This window comes from Notolepis coatsorum, assembly GCF_963971535.1.
Source record: "Notolepis coatsorum genome assembly, chromosome: 19".
Classification (NCBI taxonomy): Eukaryota; Metazoa; Chordata; class Actinopteri; order Aulopiformes; family Paralepididae; genus Notolepis; species Notolepis coatsorum.
Genome location: NC_140183.1, coordinates 31,532,195 through 31,554,903, shown reverse-complemented (window position 1 = coordinate 31,554,903; position 22,709 = coordinate 31,532,195). Strand labels below are relative to the sequence as shown.

General features: G+C 43.4%; 1 protein-coding gene across 1 annotated transcript in view; it reads left to right on the top strand.

Moving 5' to 3' along the window:
- Window positions 1–22,709, top strand: part of LOC311246444 (EF-hand domain-containing protein 1-like) — a gene marked incomplete at both ends in the record, with an annotated part of 70,432 nt that overhangs the window by 5,228 nt on the left and 42,495 nt on the right. The window contains 2 exons of the mRNA XM_084336598.1: window positions 941–1,093; window positions 6,956–7,148. Of these exons, the coding sequence (XP_084192724.1) occupies window positions 941–1,093; window positions 6,956–7,148 (346 nt within the window). The remainder of the gene's footprint in view (window positions 1–940; window positions 1,094–6,955; window positions 7,149–22,709) is intronic.

Below are 22,709 nucleotides of genomic sequence, written 5' to 3'. Positions count from 1 at the left end.
TGTCCGGTTCCAGTGGCATGTACTCATTGCTGTAGCTCCCTTATACTATTTGAGTTATTTTATCCATGATCAGATCAACTACAAAATGACGAATATATACTTTCTAAGGCTTTTTACATAATTCTGGAGGAAAAGAAAGCACAGACAATGCCTTTCTTGCTTGTATAAGCGGACTTGTCTTGGACCAAGAATCCCAATTTGCCACCTCTAGACAATGACTACACTTGGAAAGACAAACAACAGCAAATTGGCTACTTTGATTAGGGATATTGTCCGCGAGGAGGTCTCCACAGCACTCTACAATAAGTTGTCACCTATTAAACTGACATCGGAGCATGAAGAGAAAATTATCAGTCTCGAGGAGTTTGTTATTAATGCAGAGACTCGATTTGAACACCTGGAGACTACTCAGGATATACTGAAAAAATAGTACAACTATCTGAAACATAAGTAAATGAGGAAATGAGTTTGAATATGGCCACCAGTGATTGAATCTTTGTCTTGTGTTAATTACAGCTCCATGAAATGATGTAGATGAAAAAATATCAATACCTTGTCTTATAAGGACTGCTAACTTATAATTCTCTGGTGCTGTAAGTAATTCCCTGGGGGTATGGATTGGGTTGTTATCAGCAGTGGAACACAAGTACCAATTACTTTTGGGGTATTTTTTAACCATGTTTTATTACACATGGTTATATGACTGTTATATGACACGCAGTTGTATGACTGTGTGTCATACAACAGTCATATAACCATGTGTAATAGAACATGGTTAAGAAATACCCCCAAAATAATTTAAACATCCCAATTGTGCCTGTTTGTCTACAGGTATTAACAGATTAATGTGCATTGAAAAAAAGAGCAGATTTGCAGCATACAACTATTCACATATTACGAATATTATGCAAAAAAAACCTCACTCTGCATTACCGAACAGGAATTCATGGAGAGCGAAGGCCTGATTGTAAATGACTCGGAGCTGACACCACTTGACCCGTACATCACACGGCGTCAAGTCCAGCCCCAGCAGTCCTATGTCACGCCCTCTGACTTCGATTGCCTGGAGCAGTTCCTCACCCTGGACCGTAAGGTAACACCACAGTCCTCTCATTCCAAATGTTTCTCAAACGATCTTGTCTTGAAGCTTTTACACCTGTAAATACGGGGTACTGCTGACCCAGGTCCTGTAAATATGGGGTACTGCTGACCCAGGTCCTGTAAATATGGGGTACTGCTGACCCAGGTCCTGTAAATATGGATTACTGCTGACCCAGGTCCTGTAAATATGGATTACTGCGGACCCAGGGCCTGTAAATATGGGTTACTGCTGACCCAAGTCCTGTAAATATGGGGTACTGCTGACCCAGGTCCTGTAAATATGGGGTACTGCTGACCCAGGTCCTGTAAATACGGGGTACTGCTGACCCAGGTCCTGTAAATATGGATTACTGCTGACCCAGGTCCTGTAAATACGGGGTACTGCTGACCCAGGTCCTGTAAATATGGGTTACTGCTGACCCAAGTCCTGTAAATATGGGGTACTGCTGACCCAGGTCCTGTAAATACGGGGTACTGCTGACCCAGGTCCTGTAAATATGGATTACTGCTGACCCAGGTCCTGTAAATATGGATTACTGCTGACCCAAGTCCTGTAAATATGGATTACTGCTGACCCATGTCCTGTAAATATGGATTACTGCTGACCCAGGTCCAGTAAATATGGGGTACTGCGGACCCAGGGCCTGTAAATATGGGTTACTGCTGACCCAAGTCCTGTAAATATGGATTACTGCTGACCCAGGTCCTGTAAATATGGATTACTGCTGCTGACCCAGGTCCTGTAAATACGGGGTACTGCTGACCCAGGTCCTGTAAATATGGATTACTACTGTACTGACCCAAGTCCATATCCCATGTTGGTTAAATATGGGTGGTTTCATCGTCATACAATAAAATTCTCATGCAACTATTCAGTGTGTAACTTCATTCAAACGTATAAAATATCACCTTCTAACTGCTTGCAAACGAAGCCAAGGAAGAAGAGTCTCTCAACAGAGGTCGTCCACTAACCCTTTTACACCAAGGTGTCCTGCTAGGACCAAGGTCTTTTGGAGAAAAAAAAGGTCTGGACATGGACTTTCCTTGTGGTAATTCAACAACCATTGGGACCTGGATTCTATTTAAGTTAATGAATCACTTAGAATGCCGGTCCTGGTCAGCTCACCAGTGGTTGTTTACTTATGCATCGGTGACCAAACCTTCCTAATATAGGAACCTTGGGTAGTAGGACCTGCCTTGAGATGCCTCTCTTCTCTGGTCGTTTTCCAGGGTCAGATGTGGGTCGGGAAACTGACTAAAATATCTTTGGCCAAACCGCCATCTTTTGAAGGATTACTCCGGTTGATGTTGACGGGTGGATCTTGTTTGGGAGGTCTTGCTGTGTGAAAAGCTGCCACAAAAAAAAATCTTGTTTTGTATGTTTCAGCGATTTCTCTATGTAATAGAATATAAGTGATCCTTCAAAGATAGATGGCAAACGGTGCCCGTAGTAACCCATACGGTAGTGACCCATAAGCAACATGGAGCGATCATTTATACCAACAGTGGACACAAGGTGATTCCCTGTTAACCGATTCGCGGCCAACCACGTATACGTGATTGGGCGCCATCCTTTGAAGGCCAACTCGGTTTTGCTTTTATTCCATTTTAATATCCTACTCAATGTCACAGAGCTGTATTTTGGCTGGAAACGGCATATCGGGACTCCGAAAGTGCAGTACCAGCCAGATCCTGGTATTGGCGCTGTCTCGAGAATGCAGTTTCCCCTGTTGCAGACCGGGTGTAACTTTTTTTTCGCTCCGGGTTAGCTTTTCTGTTAGCCTAAAGCTATGGCTTCAACAGATCGCCTGTAATACTTTTTGCGACGCCGAATTCAGTATGCAGTAAAGGAATATAGCATCAGCCAATGGACATATCGATCTACCAGATGGCGATCAAATAACTGGGAAATTCTTTCTGGAATCCAACCGGCCACAGGTACGAGCGATTTGACGTCAATTTCAGTCTGATCGGGCCTTGTTCTCATAGCCATCCACCCGGTCAGCGTATGATGTTGCAATAACGAATTCCGTTATTGGTAATCAATAATCAGAAACGACTTCCCCTGCCCCCCCCCTTTCATGCATTCATGGTGGAACATGATACCGATCATATGCATTTTGATTTTTAACTCTAGCTTGTGTAGGGCCGAAACGCCATCGATTTAACGTTATTAGCTTAGCGCCCTATTACTAGCTTTGCAGGAATTACCCCAGACCATTGCGGTATAGTTCATATTCACGACGCTATAAAACGGGAACGTATTGATGAAAAAAGTATTTCTTTATGGCATATTGAAGGGAAGGTTTATACCAGGGGTGGGCAACTTTGTATAATGAAGCCATCGGGCTCCCCAGATGATGCTGTTCCACCTCGACTCTTTAAGGAAGTCTTCCCAGCTGTTGGGCCTACTGTACTTAACATTATAAATAGCAGCCTGTCCTCTGGTGTGGTCCCGGCACTTTTTAAACATGCGTTGTGCAGCCCCTGATCAAGAAGCCTGGGCTTGATCCTGCAGCCATGTCAAACTTTAGGCCCATCTCTAAACTGCCATTTTTATCAAAGATCCTCGAGAAAATTGTCTATACTCGGCTAATGAATTTTTTAAACGAGCACAATATTCTCGAGGTTTTCCAATCTGGTTTTAAATCCCTGCACAGCACTGAAGAGTTTTTAATGACATCTTTTTAGCTACTGATTCCAGTGACTGTGTTGTCCTGGTCCTTTTAGACCTGTCGGCCGCTTTTGACAAGGTGGACCATGACATTTTAATTGCCCGCCTTGAACAGTGGGTGGGCATCAGAGGCATAGCCCTTAAATGGTTCATGTCCTACCTGGCAGATAGATCTTTTTGTGTCAAGCTCGAGGACTCTGTGTCCTCTACTGCCCCCCTATTGTATGGTGTACCCCAGGGCTCGATACTTGGCGCCGTCCTGTTCTCTATTTATTTATTGCCCCTTGGTTCCATCCTCAGAAAGCACGGCATTCCTTTTCACTGCTATGCTGATGACAGCCAGATTTATATGCCACTAAAAAAGTCTGGCTCCTTTTCCATAGAGCCGCTGACCAAATGTCTCAATGACATAAAATCCTGGATGGCATTGAATTTAAAAAAAAATTTATGACAAAAAGACAGAGGTCATGGTTTTTGATGGCCCCTCTGTGACCTCACTGTTAGATCTGGGTTTGCTGGCACAACATGTCAAACCAATAGTAAAGAACTTAGGTGTAAAAATCGACCCAGACCTTAAATTTGACAGCCAGATCATGGTCAAATCGAGCTTTTTCTAGTTGAGGCAGCTGGCCAAAATTAAGCCCATCCTACAGGCGCAGCATTTTGAAGCAGGGGTGAGTGGATCCTCAGTGGCTCGCCTTCAAATGGTGCAGAACGCCGCTGCACGTCTTTTAACTGGCACTCGTAAATATGACCACATCTCACCGATTTATCCTCACTCCACTGGCTCCCCGTGCACTTTAGGATTCATTTTTAAATTATTTTATTTGCTTTTAAAGCTCTTCATGACCTTGCCCCACCCTACCTCTCTGAGCTGTTGCAGGTCTATACACCTTCTCGCTCTCTCAGGTCAGCTGACCAGCTGCTCCTAGTAGTGCCTACAACTAGGCGTAAGCTCAGGGGGGACCGTGCCTTCTCCGTTGTCGCCCCCAAAATGTGGAACGAGCTGCCACTGCAGATTAGGCAGGCCTCATCACTGCCCCGTTTCAAAGGCCTCCTTAAGACCCACCTTTTCTCTCTGGCTTCCGACACCATGTAGCTTGTTGATTTTATGATCTTATTGTCTTACTGTGTTATTGTTGTATCGTTTTGTTACTGTGTCCTTTGCTTTTAAATATTTTTTTAAGTACTCTATTCCATTTTTGGGGGGGGGGGGGGAACCCTGCATATATCGGTATCGGTTGATATCGGTTGATATCGGTATCGGAAATTAAGAGTTGGACAATATCGGTATATCGGTATCGGTTAAAAAGCCAATATCGAGCATCCCACATTTTTTGTGCTGCTTATAGTTTTTAATATGCTCCCTCTGTACAGCACTTTGTGCCCCTGTGGCTGTTAAAGCGCTTTATAAATAAAGTTGGATTGGATTTGTATATGGTGAGAGCCACTAAATTTCCACACTCAATCTGGGGGGCCGCATTGTTTATCGGCAGTCCCGCCAGTAGTACCCCATCACTCAAAATAGCCCATAATAGTCACAGATGTGATAAATAAGGCATATAAACTATTATAATTTGTTGTAACTTTGTTTTTATTCCATTTCAAACGCATTTAGTAATGCTTAATTTCAACTTTATGAATTTAGAAATACAGCTGAATTTGAAAGTATTGCTGTGTAACCCAAATATATACAAAAATGACAAATTATAATGAAGGCTTCTATTAAAATAAATGTATGAACTTAAAGCCCACTGCTCAACAAACACAAAGCAGCATTCCTGCTGCATTTCACTACAACATTAAATCAAAAGTGCAATAATAAATGATTTTGTTAAATGTATAAACTTTTATCCTGCTACTAAACAAAACATTCCTGAGTGCTTCATATCCATAACATGCATTTCAGTGTTACAAAAGTAAACAAGTAGCCAAGTGCAATACTCATCAGAATAATGAATTCCTTTTTGTGCAATTCTACATGCCTCCCATTGACCCTTTATCAAAGTGGCATGACATTCACCCTCCCCCACAGTGGGTCAATAATGGTTCTGTCTTTAATGAGACACTTGTGGTCTCTCCTGTTGGCGCACAATAGAAGGAATGTCAACTTCAATGTTTGTGCATGCGATCTGCATCAGATGAAATAACGTTTTATTTTTGCGTGCACACGCGTACACATCCGTGCGCGTACTTCTGCTCAGAAAAGTGCTGGGACGGCGTGGTACCGCGTGGCATGACCACTGCACCCCTGATTATTAGTGACCCACAATAGATGGAAATTATGTTAGCGAACTTACCTGATGTATAATGCAGTGCAGCATTGGACACTCAACGCCACTCTGCCTTAGAAGCCCGGCGAATCGTGTGTGTTTTCCTTTCATTGCGGGTGCTCCATCGGTAACAACAGCGGACAGTTTATCAAACCCCCCATATTGCTGCACGGCACTTTCAACAGCGTTGAATATGTCCACACTAGGGCTGACCCCTATTAGTCGAATAGTCGACTAATCGATCGAAAGGAGCCATAGTCGACTGCCAACCTCTTAGTCGAATATATATATAAAAAAAAAAAAAAAAAAAAAAAAATTTATTATTATTTCTTTTAATATTGGCCTGGGGCCGCATGGAGCGTCGGTGAGGGCCGCATGCGGCCCGCGGGCCACCAGTTTTCCCCTCCCTGGTTTATACCGTCAATTGACAATGACAATGGACACATAGCAATAATATAAAATATAGATTTAGCTCTACAAACAACCTCACGCACATTGAAAACTTGTAATGAAAAGCTGGCCTCATAGTCTAATCCCAATGGCCCCGAATATGTTAAGGAACACGCCAACATTATGGTAAATGCGCTTACCGTCTTCTCCAGAGTCAGACAAGAAGATAATTTCCTTTCTGTGCATTCAGTAGAAAGATATCCGCCTGCAAGCCTAGAGTTTTCTCCTGGAGTTTTAAGTTAGGCTAGTGATCCGTATCCACTTCCATTCATTTATGCTAAGCTAGGCTGACTTGGAGAAGAGGGTACGTGCATTTCTCATAATGTTGGCATGTTCCTTTAACATTCTAGGAATAAAAGAGGTATAAGAAACACATACCTGTACTTTCATTGTATTATGTAATACATGTGTTTCTGATTGTGATTACTTACTGTATATTGACCCCCTTCCTCTGAAGGTGTTGCGTTTCTTTGCGGTGTGGGATAACACTGACACTCTGTACGGGGAGACTCGGTCCGTGACCATCCAGTATTACCTGGTGGACAACACTGTGGAGGTCCGAGACGTCCATGAGCCTAACAGTGGCCGAGACCCCTGCCCCGTCCTGATGCACAGACAGAGGCTGCCCAAGACGATGGTGCCGGCCTGCGGTGAGTCACAGAGCCGGTTTTCACATTCAGCCAGAGTTTGGTTTGGTGGAATCCCCAAAATCTTACAAGATTTATACATAGGTCTAAATCCACTTGTAGGTGTTAAGGTTTGACTGTAAGACTCAGAGAGACGAGCAGAAAACTGAACGGGTTCCAAGTGTGTAAAATTCACAGAGTAATCAGACAAGCAAGGGGTCATAGACGAGGCCAGGTACTCAGACAGTTCAAGGGGCAATCCAGGAGAAGCGTAGTCAGACAAGCGGGATCATACACAGGATCCAGAAGGAGCGCAGGGAGGGGAGCCAGGTAGAGGACTGAAGACAAAAGAGGACAAGGCAGGATTAGACATGGCAGGACAGGTACGGGGATAAACAGGAAAACTAGCTAAATCTAGGACTGACTGGGTTAGCTGAAAATACAATCTGGCGTTGTCTTGTAGTATGAGCTGGGTATTATCAAATCAAATTTATTTGTAAGGCCCGACAACACAGGGGTTAAATAGTTCCCATGTTTGTAGTGGGCGGAGATGGAGCAATAAATACATGGTGACAGTAGAATCAAAGTATATAAGAAAATTGTGAAATTGAGTTATAGATAGTCTTATGGCGAGCACAGAAAGACTCAGAAGGAGCTTCTATCCCCAGGCCATCAGGCTGCTAAACGAACAATAATCGCTAAACGAACAATAATCACTATGCAACAACCATCAAATGCACACAGCACACACACCCACACGCACACACACACTCACTCAAACAAACAACACACTGCAGCACCCACTCTCCACACTTTAGATCACACAAACACACTTACACTTTATATTTATTGATAAAGGATTTGCACTACAACTCGTACACCTACTGTGAATTGTACCTAAACTGCACCTCGTCCATTTATGCCTTGCACTATATAGTATTGTATATTAGTACACTGCACAGTATTGTATATTGTATGGTAACTACGTCTACGAACATTGTACATATGTCTAAACTGAACACTGTGACCTCTTTTTTTTTCTTCTAATTTTTACTATGTTTTTATTTCATACTTATCTTGTCATGCACAGTCTCTGGAGCGCAACAGTAAGAAGCATTTTGTACAAAAGTATTCTGTACTTCTGTATGACAACTATTAAAGAAACTTGAACTTGAAACTTGAACTTGAACTTGAAACTACTGCAAGCGTATGTATACAGGATGAGATACAAGATAATAGCTCAGGGCATTATGCCCCGGGGGGCAGGAGAAACCACTCAGAATTGGTCAGGGCAGAGCAGGTAAGGCTCAGCACTGCAGGCCAGACAAGCTGTTCCATGGGGCCGGTTGAGACAGAGACAGAGGTTAAAAAGGTTCTCCCATGTCTGCAGAGCAAATAGACATCCTAACTAAACTAGACAGATTAATCTAAGGCCATGTCCACACGTATCTGGATCTTTTGCAAAACTGATATTTTCAGGCTCAGTTTAAAAAAATATCCTCGTCCAAACACGGCAGCGTTAAAAAATAAAACTCCATCCAGACGCAAACACATAAACGCATATAAATTGCTCCAACAAGCATGCCGTAGGTGGCGATAAGCGATATCTCAAATACCATAGCGGTACCGAGCAGACAGGACCATTGAGAAACGATGTGTTTCTCTATAGGTCATTCAAACTGTATCCTTTTATATATGACTGTGACGGCACCACATGTGAACAGTAACAATGCAATTGTTGTAATTATTATACCTAATGTAGTGGGTCTTCTTGAAGCGGATTCAGCTTTTCTTGCTCCGATTTGACATCAGTTTAAAACCCATTGTGCGCTGTAGAATTGTCAAAGAGTAAGTGCTTTTGCCCCTTTTCATTTGTAACTTCATCCTTCAGCTTTCAATATCTTATTTAACATTACTGTATGATATAAGTGTGTATTAAAAGACAGAGCTGTTAATGCGTATGAATGTCTGTGTCCACGGGCTATATTCATGTAACTCACATATTCAAATGATTCCTGTAGTACAGTAACTATTCAACTAATAATGTTAAGTTATTAGGTCATCCTGGGACCACTCACGCGTGATACCAACATCCTCCACTATCCGCAACATCAGACCGCATCAGGTGCAGACCTCATGTCTGGCGTCTATTAACTAAATTTAGAATGCAATTTGGCTTTTAACTGAAGCCGGGCGCAACACTAGACATGTTTAGCAAAATATTAAATATCTTTGGAACAATTTGTGATAAGGACTCGCCTTATTTTGTTTCAGAATCGGGATATTGTGATCTCAACATTGACATTGTATCCGGCGAGAAATAAACGGACAACGAAAAAAAGTCACTCGCCACTTAAAGGGGAACTCCACTTTTTTTTGGAAATTAGCTTATTTAACATCTTCCCTGGAGTTAGACAAGAAGATGCATACCTTTTTTGTCTCTGTGCGTGCATTTTAGCTTTGGGAATAGACGCTCCGTTAGCATAGCTTAGCTTCATCACTGGAAGTGAGGCAGGACAGTAGCCTTACAGTGCCTTACAGTGTATTGCAAGGTCTGACATTGACCAAACTTGATATGCATGACCTTGGTGGGCTCTAGGTCAACTCCTGAAAAGGGGGTCAATGTCAGACTTTGCAATCAAAAGTTAGGGGGCTAATAACCCTTGCCATAATTTCAGTGCGCCCCTAACTTTTGATTGTTATTAGATCCATAGCTATAATATTTAATATAGGTTTAGCACTGCAAACACCGGAATTTATCCCCATTGAACAGAGCGCAGGCACACAACGGCCCAACGCCCATAGCGACCTCTGGCACTGAACCTGTTAAGATATATATTAAGAAAATATATACATTCGAGGGGGAAGAAACTGTACATGCCATTTCAGCACCAGGCGCTGTCCATCATTATTACCTTCATGCCTTCAAGGCTACAGGCCGCCTATTCCCATATACAGTCTGAGCATGCGTAGTGAGCTGTGACGTCATCGTTTATCTAGACTATGCGTTTACAGTGGCTACACAGATCCACTGAACAGATATTTTGGAAAATCTTCACTTTAAAATGCGTTTTCGAAAATCTCCGTTTACGTTTCTGAAAACACTGTGGAAGAAAATGTGCGTTTTGCAAAAGATCTGGATTTGTGTGGACATGGCCTAAGGCCTCCAGCATACTCGGAAACTGACACGGACGCGCACGCGGATGCAGACACGCTGCGCACACGCTTCTGATTATACTCCGTGTTTGGTGTGCTTATGTGATTGATTGAAAACTTTATTAATAGATTGCAGAATGGGTACAATTCATAATGACATTTATGACATACACAATATACAGATATAAAAAATCTAATCTAATCTAAACTAATCATGACATTTATGACATACATGACAGATATGCAGTACTGTTACATTTGTGACATACTGTAAAAGATATGCAAATATACAGTACTGTTAAACAGAGATCCTAACAGTAAATATATGACTACCTCAGAGCACCACAGACCACTGCTTCCTTTAAAAGAGGACTTAAAACATACCTCTTCACGAAAGCCTTCCCTTAGTTTTAACCTTTTTATACATGCCTTGTGTGTTTTATCCCTTTTTTTAATGCTTTTGTGTTGTTTTTTAATTGCCTATGTTTTTAAAGTCTGTTTTTACTCTGAGATTTGGTTTCCAAATATATAGTGCACTATAAATCAAATGTATTATTATTATTATAATAATTTTTTTTATATATTTTTTCTTATTATTTTTTAAACAAACACATAAACATAAACATAAAATTAGATATACAAGCATTAATTAACAGTGCACATCCAATGCAATCACATTTGAATAATTGTATTATACAAGATATACACCTAATACTTGCTATCTAATACCCTATACACATGCTCTCACTCGCTCCCCCCCCCCGGGCCCCCCCTTGGATAATCCATCCATTATCATTCGCTCCTAACCAGGCACTACAATTCATATGCTAGCTTTTATTGTAATTTTGGATTCACTGAGACCCAAAATTCTTGCTGTAGATATTTCTAGATAAATCACATCGAGATATGTAAGAATCCAGACCTTTCTGCAATTTTTTTTCCGGTTGAAACCATCGTGATGCTATCAGCTTTTTAGCCGCTGTGATACCAGATAAAACCAATCTCTTTAGCTGTATAGGGACTGCAAACTCAAAAACATCATTCAACAGTAATACAGAGGGTTGTACAGGTATATTCAGAGTTAAGAGATACCCCACAAGGGTATGCGATTCGACACAAACCACCATTGACCTCATTTTGACCTCTGACAAGTCCATGATCTCCAGTAAAGGGGTGATAGCATGCGGGTTAAGTGATCATTATATGATTTTCTGTACCCGCAAAAAGCTAAAACAGAAGGCCGGCTGTCACAAAACAGTCACATCTAGAGACCTCAAAACTTACTCTAGAGAGGCCTTTAACCTAGAACTGGGGAGCTTGGACTGGTCAGATGAGCTCAGTGGTACACAGGTTGAAGAAACATGGCTTGGATTCAAAACCAAATTCACAGCAATACTCAACAACATGGCACCGATAAGAACCACCAGGGTTAAAAATCGCGCTGAGGCATGGATGCACACTGAAATACTGGCCGCTATGAAAACCAGAGACAAAAAATGCTCTGAACTTCATAAAAGTCAGACAAAGCTTTCCAAAAGCTCAAACAGTGAACTCCAAGCCCACGTGGTTGAACTAAAAATCCAAAGAAACAGACTAAGAAATGACGTAAACACCATGATCAGAACCGCAAAAAGAAATTTCATCAACGACAAAACTGAGGAAAACAAAAACAAACCCCGCGAACTTTGGAAATTACTCAATAATCAACTAGGCTGCAGTAAAAAACTTAAAACCAGATTCTCAAACATAAACATAAAGACGGACAACACGCTCATCACAGACAAGCTGGATGTAGCCAATTACTTAAACATCTTCTTCACAAACATAGCCACAACACTGGTAAACAAACTACCCTCCCACTCAGGGCATTATGGGGTAGAACACATAGTAGCATACTACAAAAACCTAGGGGTCCACAAAGACGACTTCAAACTTGAAATGGTAACAACCGATGAGGTACTCAAAAAATTGAGCGCCCTCCAACCTAACAAGGCCACTGGCCATGACAACATCCCCTCCAAATTCCTCAGAGACGCAGCAGCCGCCATCACCCCAGTCATCACACACATAATAAACCTCTCTATAAAACAGGGGCACGTCCCCAAGGACTTCAAAATTGCGAGAGTGACCCCTCTACACAAAAAGGGCAGCAAATTAGACCCAGGCAACTACCGCCCTGTTTCTATTCTTACCTCCATCTCGAAAGTCATGGAGAAAATAGTCTACGAACAGGTCGAAAAGTACCTGGCGGAAAAAAACCTAATCTACGAATTCCAATCTGGCTTCAGAACGTCCCACTCCACTGACACATGCCTCCTCTATTTGAACGACCACATCAAACAAGAGGTGGACGCTGGCAAATACTGCGGCATGGTCATGCTGGACCTACAAAAGGCCTTCGACACTGTCAATCACTCCATTCTAATGGACAAGCTAAAAGCAATTGGTTTTGATAGCCTATCAGTGAGCTGGATGCAATCCTACCTGGAGGGGAGAGAACAGATGGTAGAGGTAAACGGTACTCTATCCCCCCCCCTCACAGTGAGCTGTGGTGTTCCACAAGGAAGCATACTAGGACCGCTACTCTTCCTAATTTATGCAAATGACATGTCGTCAGCCTGTGACTGCAACTTGTTCCTGTTTGCGGACGACTCAGCCCTGCTGGTCTCTGACAAGAACAAATTGCAGGTTGAAAAAACCCTCAGCACGGAACTAGGCAAAATCTGCATATGGCTCGCTGATAACAAACTATCATTACACATGGGCAAAACAGAGTCCATTCTCTTCGGTTCAAATAACAAACTCAGCAAGACCGACGGCTTCTCAGTTACAGTGGGTGACAATATTGTCACAAGGAAAGACGAAATTACCTACCTGGGTTCCATCCTAGAGGCAAATCTTTCCTGTGACAAAATGGCATCCAATGTAATAAAAAAAGTCAACCAACGAACTAGATTCTTGTACCGGATCTCCTCTCTGGTAAACAAGAATACCCTGAGGACTCTGGCAGGAGCACTCATTCAAGGGTACTATGACTATGCGTGCACCTCATGGTACCAAAGCACCTCAAAGGCGCTTAAAACAAAATTACAAACATCACAAAACAAACTGGTCAGACTACTACTTGACCTGAACCCCAGAACCCACCTCACCCCTGCCCACTTTGCCAACCTAGGATGGCTTAGAGTAGACGACAGAGTACAGCAACTTGCAATGGGCCTGGTCTACAAGATACACTATACGACCGGGGTGCCCATGTACATGTCAAAATACTTCCCAAAGGTCAGTGAATACCACAACCACTACACCAGAGGAAGCTCAACAAATCATGTTAAACCCAGATTCGGCTCAAACAAGGGACTAAACACGTTTCGCAATTATGCCACAACAATGTGGAACGCCCTACCCAAAGCTGTAAAGGAATGTGAATCCCTGCCCACATTCAAAACCGCCCTTAAAGAGCACCTACGGGAGGCTGCAATTCGAAACTGGCCACCGTAAATGCCCAAAACCCCCACCACCTCCTAATAGACAGTCTCCTCCCCACCGCATGTATATATTCCCTCCCCGCCGTATGTATATTCCCCTCCCACCCACCCACCCCCTCCTAATGTACAGTCCCCTCCCCATCATATGTATATACTCTGTCAGGATCTAGGGGTAACAGTACTGTATATTTGAATACCGCCTATGTCACAAATGTATCAGTACTAAATACCTATATGTCCCTATGCCATAAATGTCATGTATGTTATGTATGTCATAAATGTCTATATGAATTGAAAATGGGGGACCCTGATGGAAACAAGACAAACGTCTTTCTCAGGTCTGCATCCCCTTAACAATTGTATGTATTGAGCCGTACTGTATTGTACCCATTCTGCAATCTGTTAAATAAAGTTTTCATTCATTCATTCATTCATAATTGCTGGGTCACTTCTTTCCAGAATATCTTAACTGGTGGGCAGTCCCAATACATGTGCATAAATGTACCCTCATCCCCATTTGTACATAAGGTGCATCTGGAGTCTTGTTTAAGACCCATTCTGTTCACTATGAATATAGTTAAGATTGATTTGTTGATGGTCCGGGTTACGTGACGCAAGTCGAACATTTGCCCAGGCTTCTTGCCAATCAAAATTTATTTCCAGGTCTGGTATATCCCTCCTCCAGACTGAGTCTAGGTGGAGGATTTCATACGAGGACGTTAGTAATTGATGATAAAAATCTGATACAAAACCTCTCGATGTCTCTCTTTCATAGAAGAATTTGTGGTATCTGTGGTGTACAATTGGTATCCTTAATGGGACACCATGAGCCTTCAAACATAACAATAACTGTGCGTTATTCCCATCTAGGGAATCTTATAGGTCGTTTTCCAATCAGGAGTGCATTGTTATTGAATAAGGGAGTATGATTATGCCATTTATGTGGGTTAGAATATTTCTTTTAGGGACTTCCGGTTTGAGAACATGTAGCAGACATGTTTGGTCAAAGCTCCGCTCCCGTCAACGTTAATTTCGCTTCAAAACCTTATTTGCACAACACTAATGAGTTTAAACCTCATCGTATATATTAAATAAGACCTTCTACTAACTATATCAAAAGAAATAAAGATTCAACATGGGACCTAAGGAAAAGAAAGAGACTGGAAAGAAACACGGAGTAGACAGTACAACGGAGCAAGCTGTGACACGCTCATCGAGGGATACAGCAGCGGCCAGTACAACGGCACCGATGTTGACTTGCCCCGTTGGGGAGACAGTAGCTGATAATATAACGGGCCCGATGACGACTTGCCCCGAGAGGGAGATAGCAGACGACAATATAACGGCACCGGCGGGGACGAGCTCCGTGAAAGAGAAAGCAGTGGAAATTGAGAAGAAAATATCCGACAATACATATTCATTGATGGATTTTTTGTAATGTCAGATTTAACACCAATTCTTTTCAGAAAAGTGGGAGTGTTTCATTTTTTATCTGACATTACAAGAAATCTAAAAATAAATGGTTATGATCAGGGCTGAAGTTGAATGAAAGATTTATGACTGTTTAGACTGCATTACTCTCTGTCACAGTGATCTCCTGGTTGTTCCCCACTTAGATTATCTAACTATCGCGCTGCCGCAACCAGAAACACTGGCCTGGCCTGCTTCTAAGTTCAGTGGCCTTTTTTTTTTTAGCTTTTTTGGAAATGTTTTCAAGTACCACCAGCAGTACCACCAAGTACCACTAGTGGTACGCGTACCACAGTTTGAGATTTACTTCTTTACAATATAACGACTCGGTTCGACTGGAAACTCAAATTAATGTGCTAAAAAAAGAGATTAACGCCATTTATAAACAACAATCTGAAGTACAAATACGTAGCACAAGACAACAGCATTACTCTCAAGGTTCTAAACCAAGTCACCTACTAGCTATGCGATTAAGAGTCAACGCAAAATTTGCAGATATAACTACCATTAAAGCACAACAAGGACTTGTTACAGACCCTAAAAAATTAACGCGACATTCAAAGAGTTCTACTCCAACTTGTATAAATCAGAAACGGCCTTCGATCAAAACAAAATGGACACATATCTTAATCAAATTAACCTCCCCAAACTATCAGAGGATGACGCTAAACAGTTAGAAACACCCATCACACTAGATGAACTCAGGAAGGCCATATCCGAAATGCAAAGTGGTAGGGCTCCAGGAAGAGACGGTATCCCACCAGAAATGTACCTCTCATGTTGGGACATAATTGGACCCCTATTACTTAATATGATTTTATACTCAGTCAAGGAGGGGAACTTCCATAAGAACGACAATATTGCACTCATAACAGTCCTCCTTAAAAAAGACCCCACCGAGTGCGGTAGTTATAGACCCTTAAGCCTCCTCGAAACCGATATCAAACTGTAATCTAAGGCAGGGATCGGCAATAGGCGGCCCGCGGGCCGACATTGGCCCGCCAGCAATAATTTCTGGCCCGTCAGATTATTTTGAGAATGATAGTTATTTTACGCGCGGGAAATATTCACTCGGGACGCCAGGGTGTCTTTTATTGTGAAGCTGTATCTATCTACCGGTAGTCATCAAAAGCATGCCTGTCACTATAGCCAATTGAAATGCTAGAAATGGTCACGTGGACTGGGAGAACCAATGGAATAGTCCCACCGGGCCGCGTGTATATGTCCCTAACGCACTTTCACTTCCGCGTTCGAGATGCGAGCCATACTTAAAATACGGGTTTCTTGCAACAGGTCTGTGATTCTTGCGTGCCGAGCCGACGTCCTCTCTGCATAATATGTGGCGACAACAACAATAGCGAGGCAATGATGACAACTGTGTTCAAGTTGGCAGATAAAGTAGCTGCATTCAACACCAATCTGGAATTGGAGGGCAGGGAGTGGATATTTTACATGTTTCATGTTTGGAGGACTGAACAACAAACAAGGTATGGAGTCGTGTTTTCATGCATTCTGAGCTGCTGTCCATCACCCGCCGCGGTGATCTGCAACAACTGATCTGCTGTTCATGAATGAATGAATGAAAACTTTATTTAACAGATTGCAGAATGGGTACAATACAGTACGGCGCAATACACACAATTGTTAAGGGGATGCAGACCAGAGAAAAACGTTTGTCTTTTTTCAATATCAGTATATTAAATTAGCCATTGTTTTTGATCCTGGCCCGCCAAGCAACGGCTTGGGGAAAATCTGGCCCGTGGCCAAACCTAATTGCCGACCCCTGATCTAAGGTATTAGCCATCAGACTTCAAAAACATATGACGTCTTTAGTTCATCCGGATCAGACTGGCTTCATAAGAGGCCGCTTGATCACGGATAACATAAGACGATTACTACACGTACTAGATGCCAGCAAGGACGACACCACACCTAAGGCGATGCTGTCCCTGGATGTGATGAAAGCATTTGATAGGTTGGAATGGTCGTATCTATGGGCAGTATTAGAAAGGATGGGGTTAGGAAAAGGATTCATTGATATGATTAAAGTATTATACAAAGACCCATCGGCCATGATTACAACAGGTATAATCACCTCCGAAATCTTTCCGATATCACGCTTTTCTAGACAGGGTTGCCCTCTTAGTCCCGGACTATTCGATTTATCATTAGAGCCTTTAGCACAATATATAAGACAATCCCAATCCATAGAACCAATCGTAATCAAGGGCACACAACATAAAATTAGTTTATATGTGGACGACGTAATACTGTTCATGCAAAACCCCAACACCGCAATGCCTCATCTTCTCAAGTTGATTGATGACTTTGGCGATCTATCGGGATTTAAGATAAATTGGCCAAAGTCGGCTTTTCTTCCACTTAACGCCCCTGCAAAAAGAAATATACTCCTTCCAGAAGAAATACCAATGGTTAAACACTTTAGATGTTTGGGAGTTGAAGTATTCCCTACCATAAGCCAAACGGTGAAGCACAATTACATAAAAATCCAAAATAAAATCAAATACGACTTTGACAGGTGGTCAAAACTTAAAAACTCAGTACAGGCACGGGTATCAATAGTTAAGATGGATGTCCTACCTAGAATCAACATCATCAGCTCAATGCTACTGTTACCCCCTCCAGATGATTACTGGAAAAAATTACACTCTTCCGCATACAGATTTATTTGGAATAACAAACCACCACGTATAAAAAGATCCACCGCACAGAGAAACAAAGCCGACGGAGGTATGGCATTTCCAGATTTTTTCCACTATTTTAAGGTGTACACTTTAAGACCACTGACAACCTGGTTTGATCCCCAAGCATCAGTATCCTGGAGAAATTTTGAAGTAAATATAGTAGCACCACATAGACTGCAGGACATAGTATACACCAAATTATCAATTAAGCAATGCGAACTGAAATTTGGCCCCATTATTACTCATGCGATCCGGATATGGCGTGAAACACAAAAAAATATATATTATTATTATTATTATTATTATTATTATTATTATTATTATATACTTACATTTAGTCATTTAGCTGACGCTTTTATCCAAAGCGACTTACAAGTTCTGTACGACAAGTCATCAGGAAGGGCACAACTCTATCAGCTGAGTAACAATGTTCATCAAAGTGTTGAGTGCTACAGTGTAGGTTAGTTTATTAGGACAAGTGCATGACAGTAAGGTTAGTTAGGGTAGGGCTGGGCGATATGGCCAAAAACATTATCGCGATAAAATGATAAAATTATTTTCATATAACTCGATATCGATAATTATCGTCGATATAATGTCTGTCAAGTTTAATTAACTTGTTATGCCCAGCGCCGATGGACGGGTTATTAATAGACTTGTTTTGCTGCTGCGAATGTCTCGAGAGTCGAGTTGATGTCGTCATCAGTCCGCGCACGTTAGCAGTTAGCCAGAGGAAGCGGAGTATCTCATGACAATGTACTAAATATGACCCTAAAATACTCTGTTCCGCCCCAATACATTGCAACGACGTCCACCGTATACCCCACACTACTATAACAGTTACCCTCAGAATTCAAAACACACACCAACTCGGCAGGTAAACTGTAAAATAGAGCTGTGCAAGCTAATTATCCTAGCCAGCTTCGTTTACAAGCGGTGTATTCCATGACAATGTACTAAATATGACCATAAAATACTCTGTTCCGCCCCAATACATTGCAACGACGTCCACCGTATACCCCACACTACTATAACAGTTACCCTCAGAATTCAAAACACACACCAACTCGGCCGGTAAATTATAAAATAGCGCCGTGCAAGCTAATTAGCCTAGCCAGCCTTGTTTACGAGTCCTACCTCCGGTTCTCCTTCCGGGTCTCCTTCCGCTGTCGGCCATCTCCTTCACTGATTGGTTGTTAGTGCGTGTGCTCATATCCAAGCTTGTAAAATCGATATATCGAAACTTTGCGACCACGTTTCATGTTTATTTCGAGGAAATAATTTATCGCAATAGTTATCGTTATCGTTTTATCGCCCAGCCCTAAGTTAGGGTTAGATTTTTTAATTCAGATAATGGTTGAAGAAGTGCGTCTTTAGTCGACGGCAAAAGATTGGACGGGTTTCGGCTGTCCTAACTGGGGTAGGTAGTTCATTCCACCATTGTGGGGCAAGGACTGAGAATAGGCGACTTTTCTTTGATGACCCTCCCGGAGCTTGGATAGGAGTAGGTCTGAGGCGGCCAGAAGATGCAGAGCGTAGGGGTCTTGAGGGTGTGTAGTTAGAGACCATTGACCGGAGGTAGGCGGGAGCGGTTCCCTTTGCCGCACGGTATGCCAGGTCAAGGGCCTTGAAGCGGATTCGTGCAGCAATGGGGAGCCAGTGCAGGTCCCTAAGAAGTGGGGTGACATGGGCCGACTTCGGTAGGTTTGAGATCTGGCGGGCAGCTGCGTTCTGAATGAGTTGAAGAGGCTTAGTGGCAGTGACCGGGAGGCCAGCGAGCAGTGCGTTGCAGTAGTCGAGGCGGGAGATGACTGTTGATTGGACGAGGAGTTGGGTGGCTTTTTTTGTCAGGAAGGGGCGGATCCTTCTGACGTTGCTCAGGAGGAATCTGCAGGTTCTGGTTGTCGCTGCGATGTGAGCAGAGAAGTTCAACTGGTCGTCGAGGACAACACCAAGGTTCTTGGCGGTCGGGGACGCGGTCACAGCTGCATTCTCGACTGTGATGGAAAGGTCGGTCAGGGGGGAGGATTTGGCCGGCAGGTGGAGCATTTCTGTTTTGCTTAGGTTCAGTTTGAGGTGGTTGGTCGTCATCCAGGCGGAGATGTCGGACAGACAGGCCGAGATCCGCTCAGAGATGTGGATATCTGAGGGAGGGAAGGAGAGGAAGAGTTGAGTATCGTTGGCATAACAATGATAGGAGAAGACATGAGACGTGATAATGTTACCCAGTGATTTAGTGTAGAGGGAGAAGAGAAGGGGTCCTAGAACCGAGCCCTGGGGGACACCTGTCTGCAGGGGGCGGGTGGCCGACAGGGTCCCTCTCCATGACACTTGGTAGGAGCGGTCATTGAGGTATGATGACAGCCATGTCAGCGCAGAGCCAGCCACTCCCATTCCTGCGAGGGCCGCGAGGAGGATCTGATGGTTGACTGTGTCGAAGGCTGCAGATAGATCTAGGAGAATCAGGACAGAGGAGAGGCCTTTCGCTTTTGCTAAGTGAAGTGCCTCTGTGACCGCAATGAGGGCCATTTCTGTGGAGTGGCCAGTCCGGAAGCCAGACTGATTAGGGTCTAGGAGGTAATTCTGTAAGAGATAAGCAGTAAGTTGGTTGGATACAGCACGTTCAAGTGTTTTAGAAAGGAAGGAGAGAAGAGAGACAGGACGGTAGTTGCCTATGACGGTGGGGTTCAGGGTTGGTTTTTTTATGAGCGGCGTGACTCTGGCTTGTTTTAGGGAGGTGGGGACCACCCCAGAGTTGAGTTCAAGTTCAAGTTCTTTAATAGTTGTCATACAGAAGTACAGAATACTTTCATACAAAATGCTTCTTACTGTTACGCTCCAGAGACTGTGCTAGACAAGATAGTATCAAATAACATAATAACATAATATAGCATGAATTTAGAAGAAGAAAAATGAGGTCACAGTGTTCGGTATAGACATATGTACAATGTTCTGAGTTACCATATAATATACAATACACAATACTATGCAGTGTACTAATGTACAGTACTATCTAGTGCAAAGCAGAAATGGGATGAGGTACAATTTTAGGTACAATTTACAGTAAGGTGTACGGGTTGTAGTGCAATCCTTCATCCATAAATATAAAGTGTGGGGAGTGGGTGCTACAGTGTGTTTGTTTAAAGTGGGTGTGTGCTATAAAGTGTGTGGAGTGGGTGCTACAGTGTGTTTGTTTAAAGTGAGTGTGTGCGTGTGGATGTGTGTGCTATGTGCGTTTGGTGGTTGTTGTTGTGTAGTGTTCATTCATTGTTCGTTTAGCAGCCTGATGGCCTGGGGATAGAAGCTTCTTCTGAGTCTTTCTGTGCTCGCCTTGAGACTCCGGTATCGCTTGCCTGACCGCAGCAGTTCAAAGAGGCAGTTGTTCGGGTGACTGGAGTCTTTAATGATTCTCTTAGCCTTGCCCGTGCAACGCTTGTTGTAAATGTTCTGGAGGGTGGGGAGCCCCCCTCCAATTGTGCGTTCGGCTGAACGTGTCACTCTTTGTAGTCTGCTTCGGTCTTGTGCAGTGCTATTCCCAAACCAGGAGGTGATGTTGCCGGTCAAGATGCTCTCTATTGTACATGAGTAGAAGTTCTTAAGGAGTGAGGAGTGAGGAGTTGATGGTTGCAGTTAGGAATGGGAGGATGTCTGGTGCTATGGTCTGGAGGAGTGGGGAGGGTAGCTGGTCCAGCTGGCATGTAGTCGGACGGTTCGACGTTACCAGTGTCAGGGTCTCAGCTTCTGTAATGGGAGAGAAAGATGACAGAGTGAAGGATGAGGTTCTCGATTCAGCATTTGGAATGGGTGGGGGTTGGGAGAAGGAGCTGCGGATGTTCTCCACTTTTTCCTCAAAGAAGATTGCGAAGTCTTCGGCAGAGAAAGATGAGGGAGGAGGGGGTGGGGGGGGAGTGAGGAGGGAGGACATGGTAGCATGCAGTTTGCGAAGATTCTTGGCAGAGGCCTCGATCCTATGGTGAAAGAAAGAAGCTTTGGCATTAGTAATGGTTTTGGAGAATGTTAACAAGAGGTTGTGATATGTGTCGATGTCAGCAGTGAGGCGTGACTTTCTATACTTCCTCTCAGCCGCTCTCAGGACCTGTCTTTGTTCTCTCACTGGATCTGTCAGCCATGGACTGGGTGGGGAACGGCGGGCAGGTTTCTCAACGAGGGGACAGCTTGTCGAAGGTGGTTGCAAGGGCTGAGAGGAGGGTGGAGGTTGCCATCTCTGTGGAGAGAGCAGAGAAGGTGTCACTCAAAGGTAGAGCGGATAGTATGTCAGAGGAGAGGGTGGAGGGGGATAGGGAGGGCAGGTGAGTGAGACGGTTTGAGTTGGGGTGAAGACCTTTCGATTAAGCCTGAGAGTTAGTGAGAAGGATATGAAGGAATGGTCAGATACATGTAGGGGAGTTACCGTGGTGTTAATGATGCTGGAGTTACGGGAAAATATGAGATCCAAGGAGTTGCCTGCTTTGTGGGTGGGAGGCATGGCAGTGGGAGTCAGGTCAAACGATTGTAGGACGGAGACCACTATGACTGACTGAGATGAGTCAGGCAGGTTGAAGTCGCCCAATACAAGGAGAGGGGTACCATCTTCCGGTAAGGAGCTTAGAAGCATGTCCAGCTCATCTGTGAAGTGATCGAGCGGACCTGGAGGGCGATAGAGTGTAACAATGGTGAGATTGAAAGGATTAGAGACAGATACTGCATGATATTCGAGAGAGGAGAGTGACAGTTCTGGGAGTGGTGTTAAGTTTGTAGCCCATGAA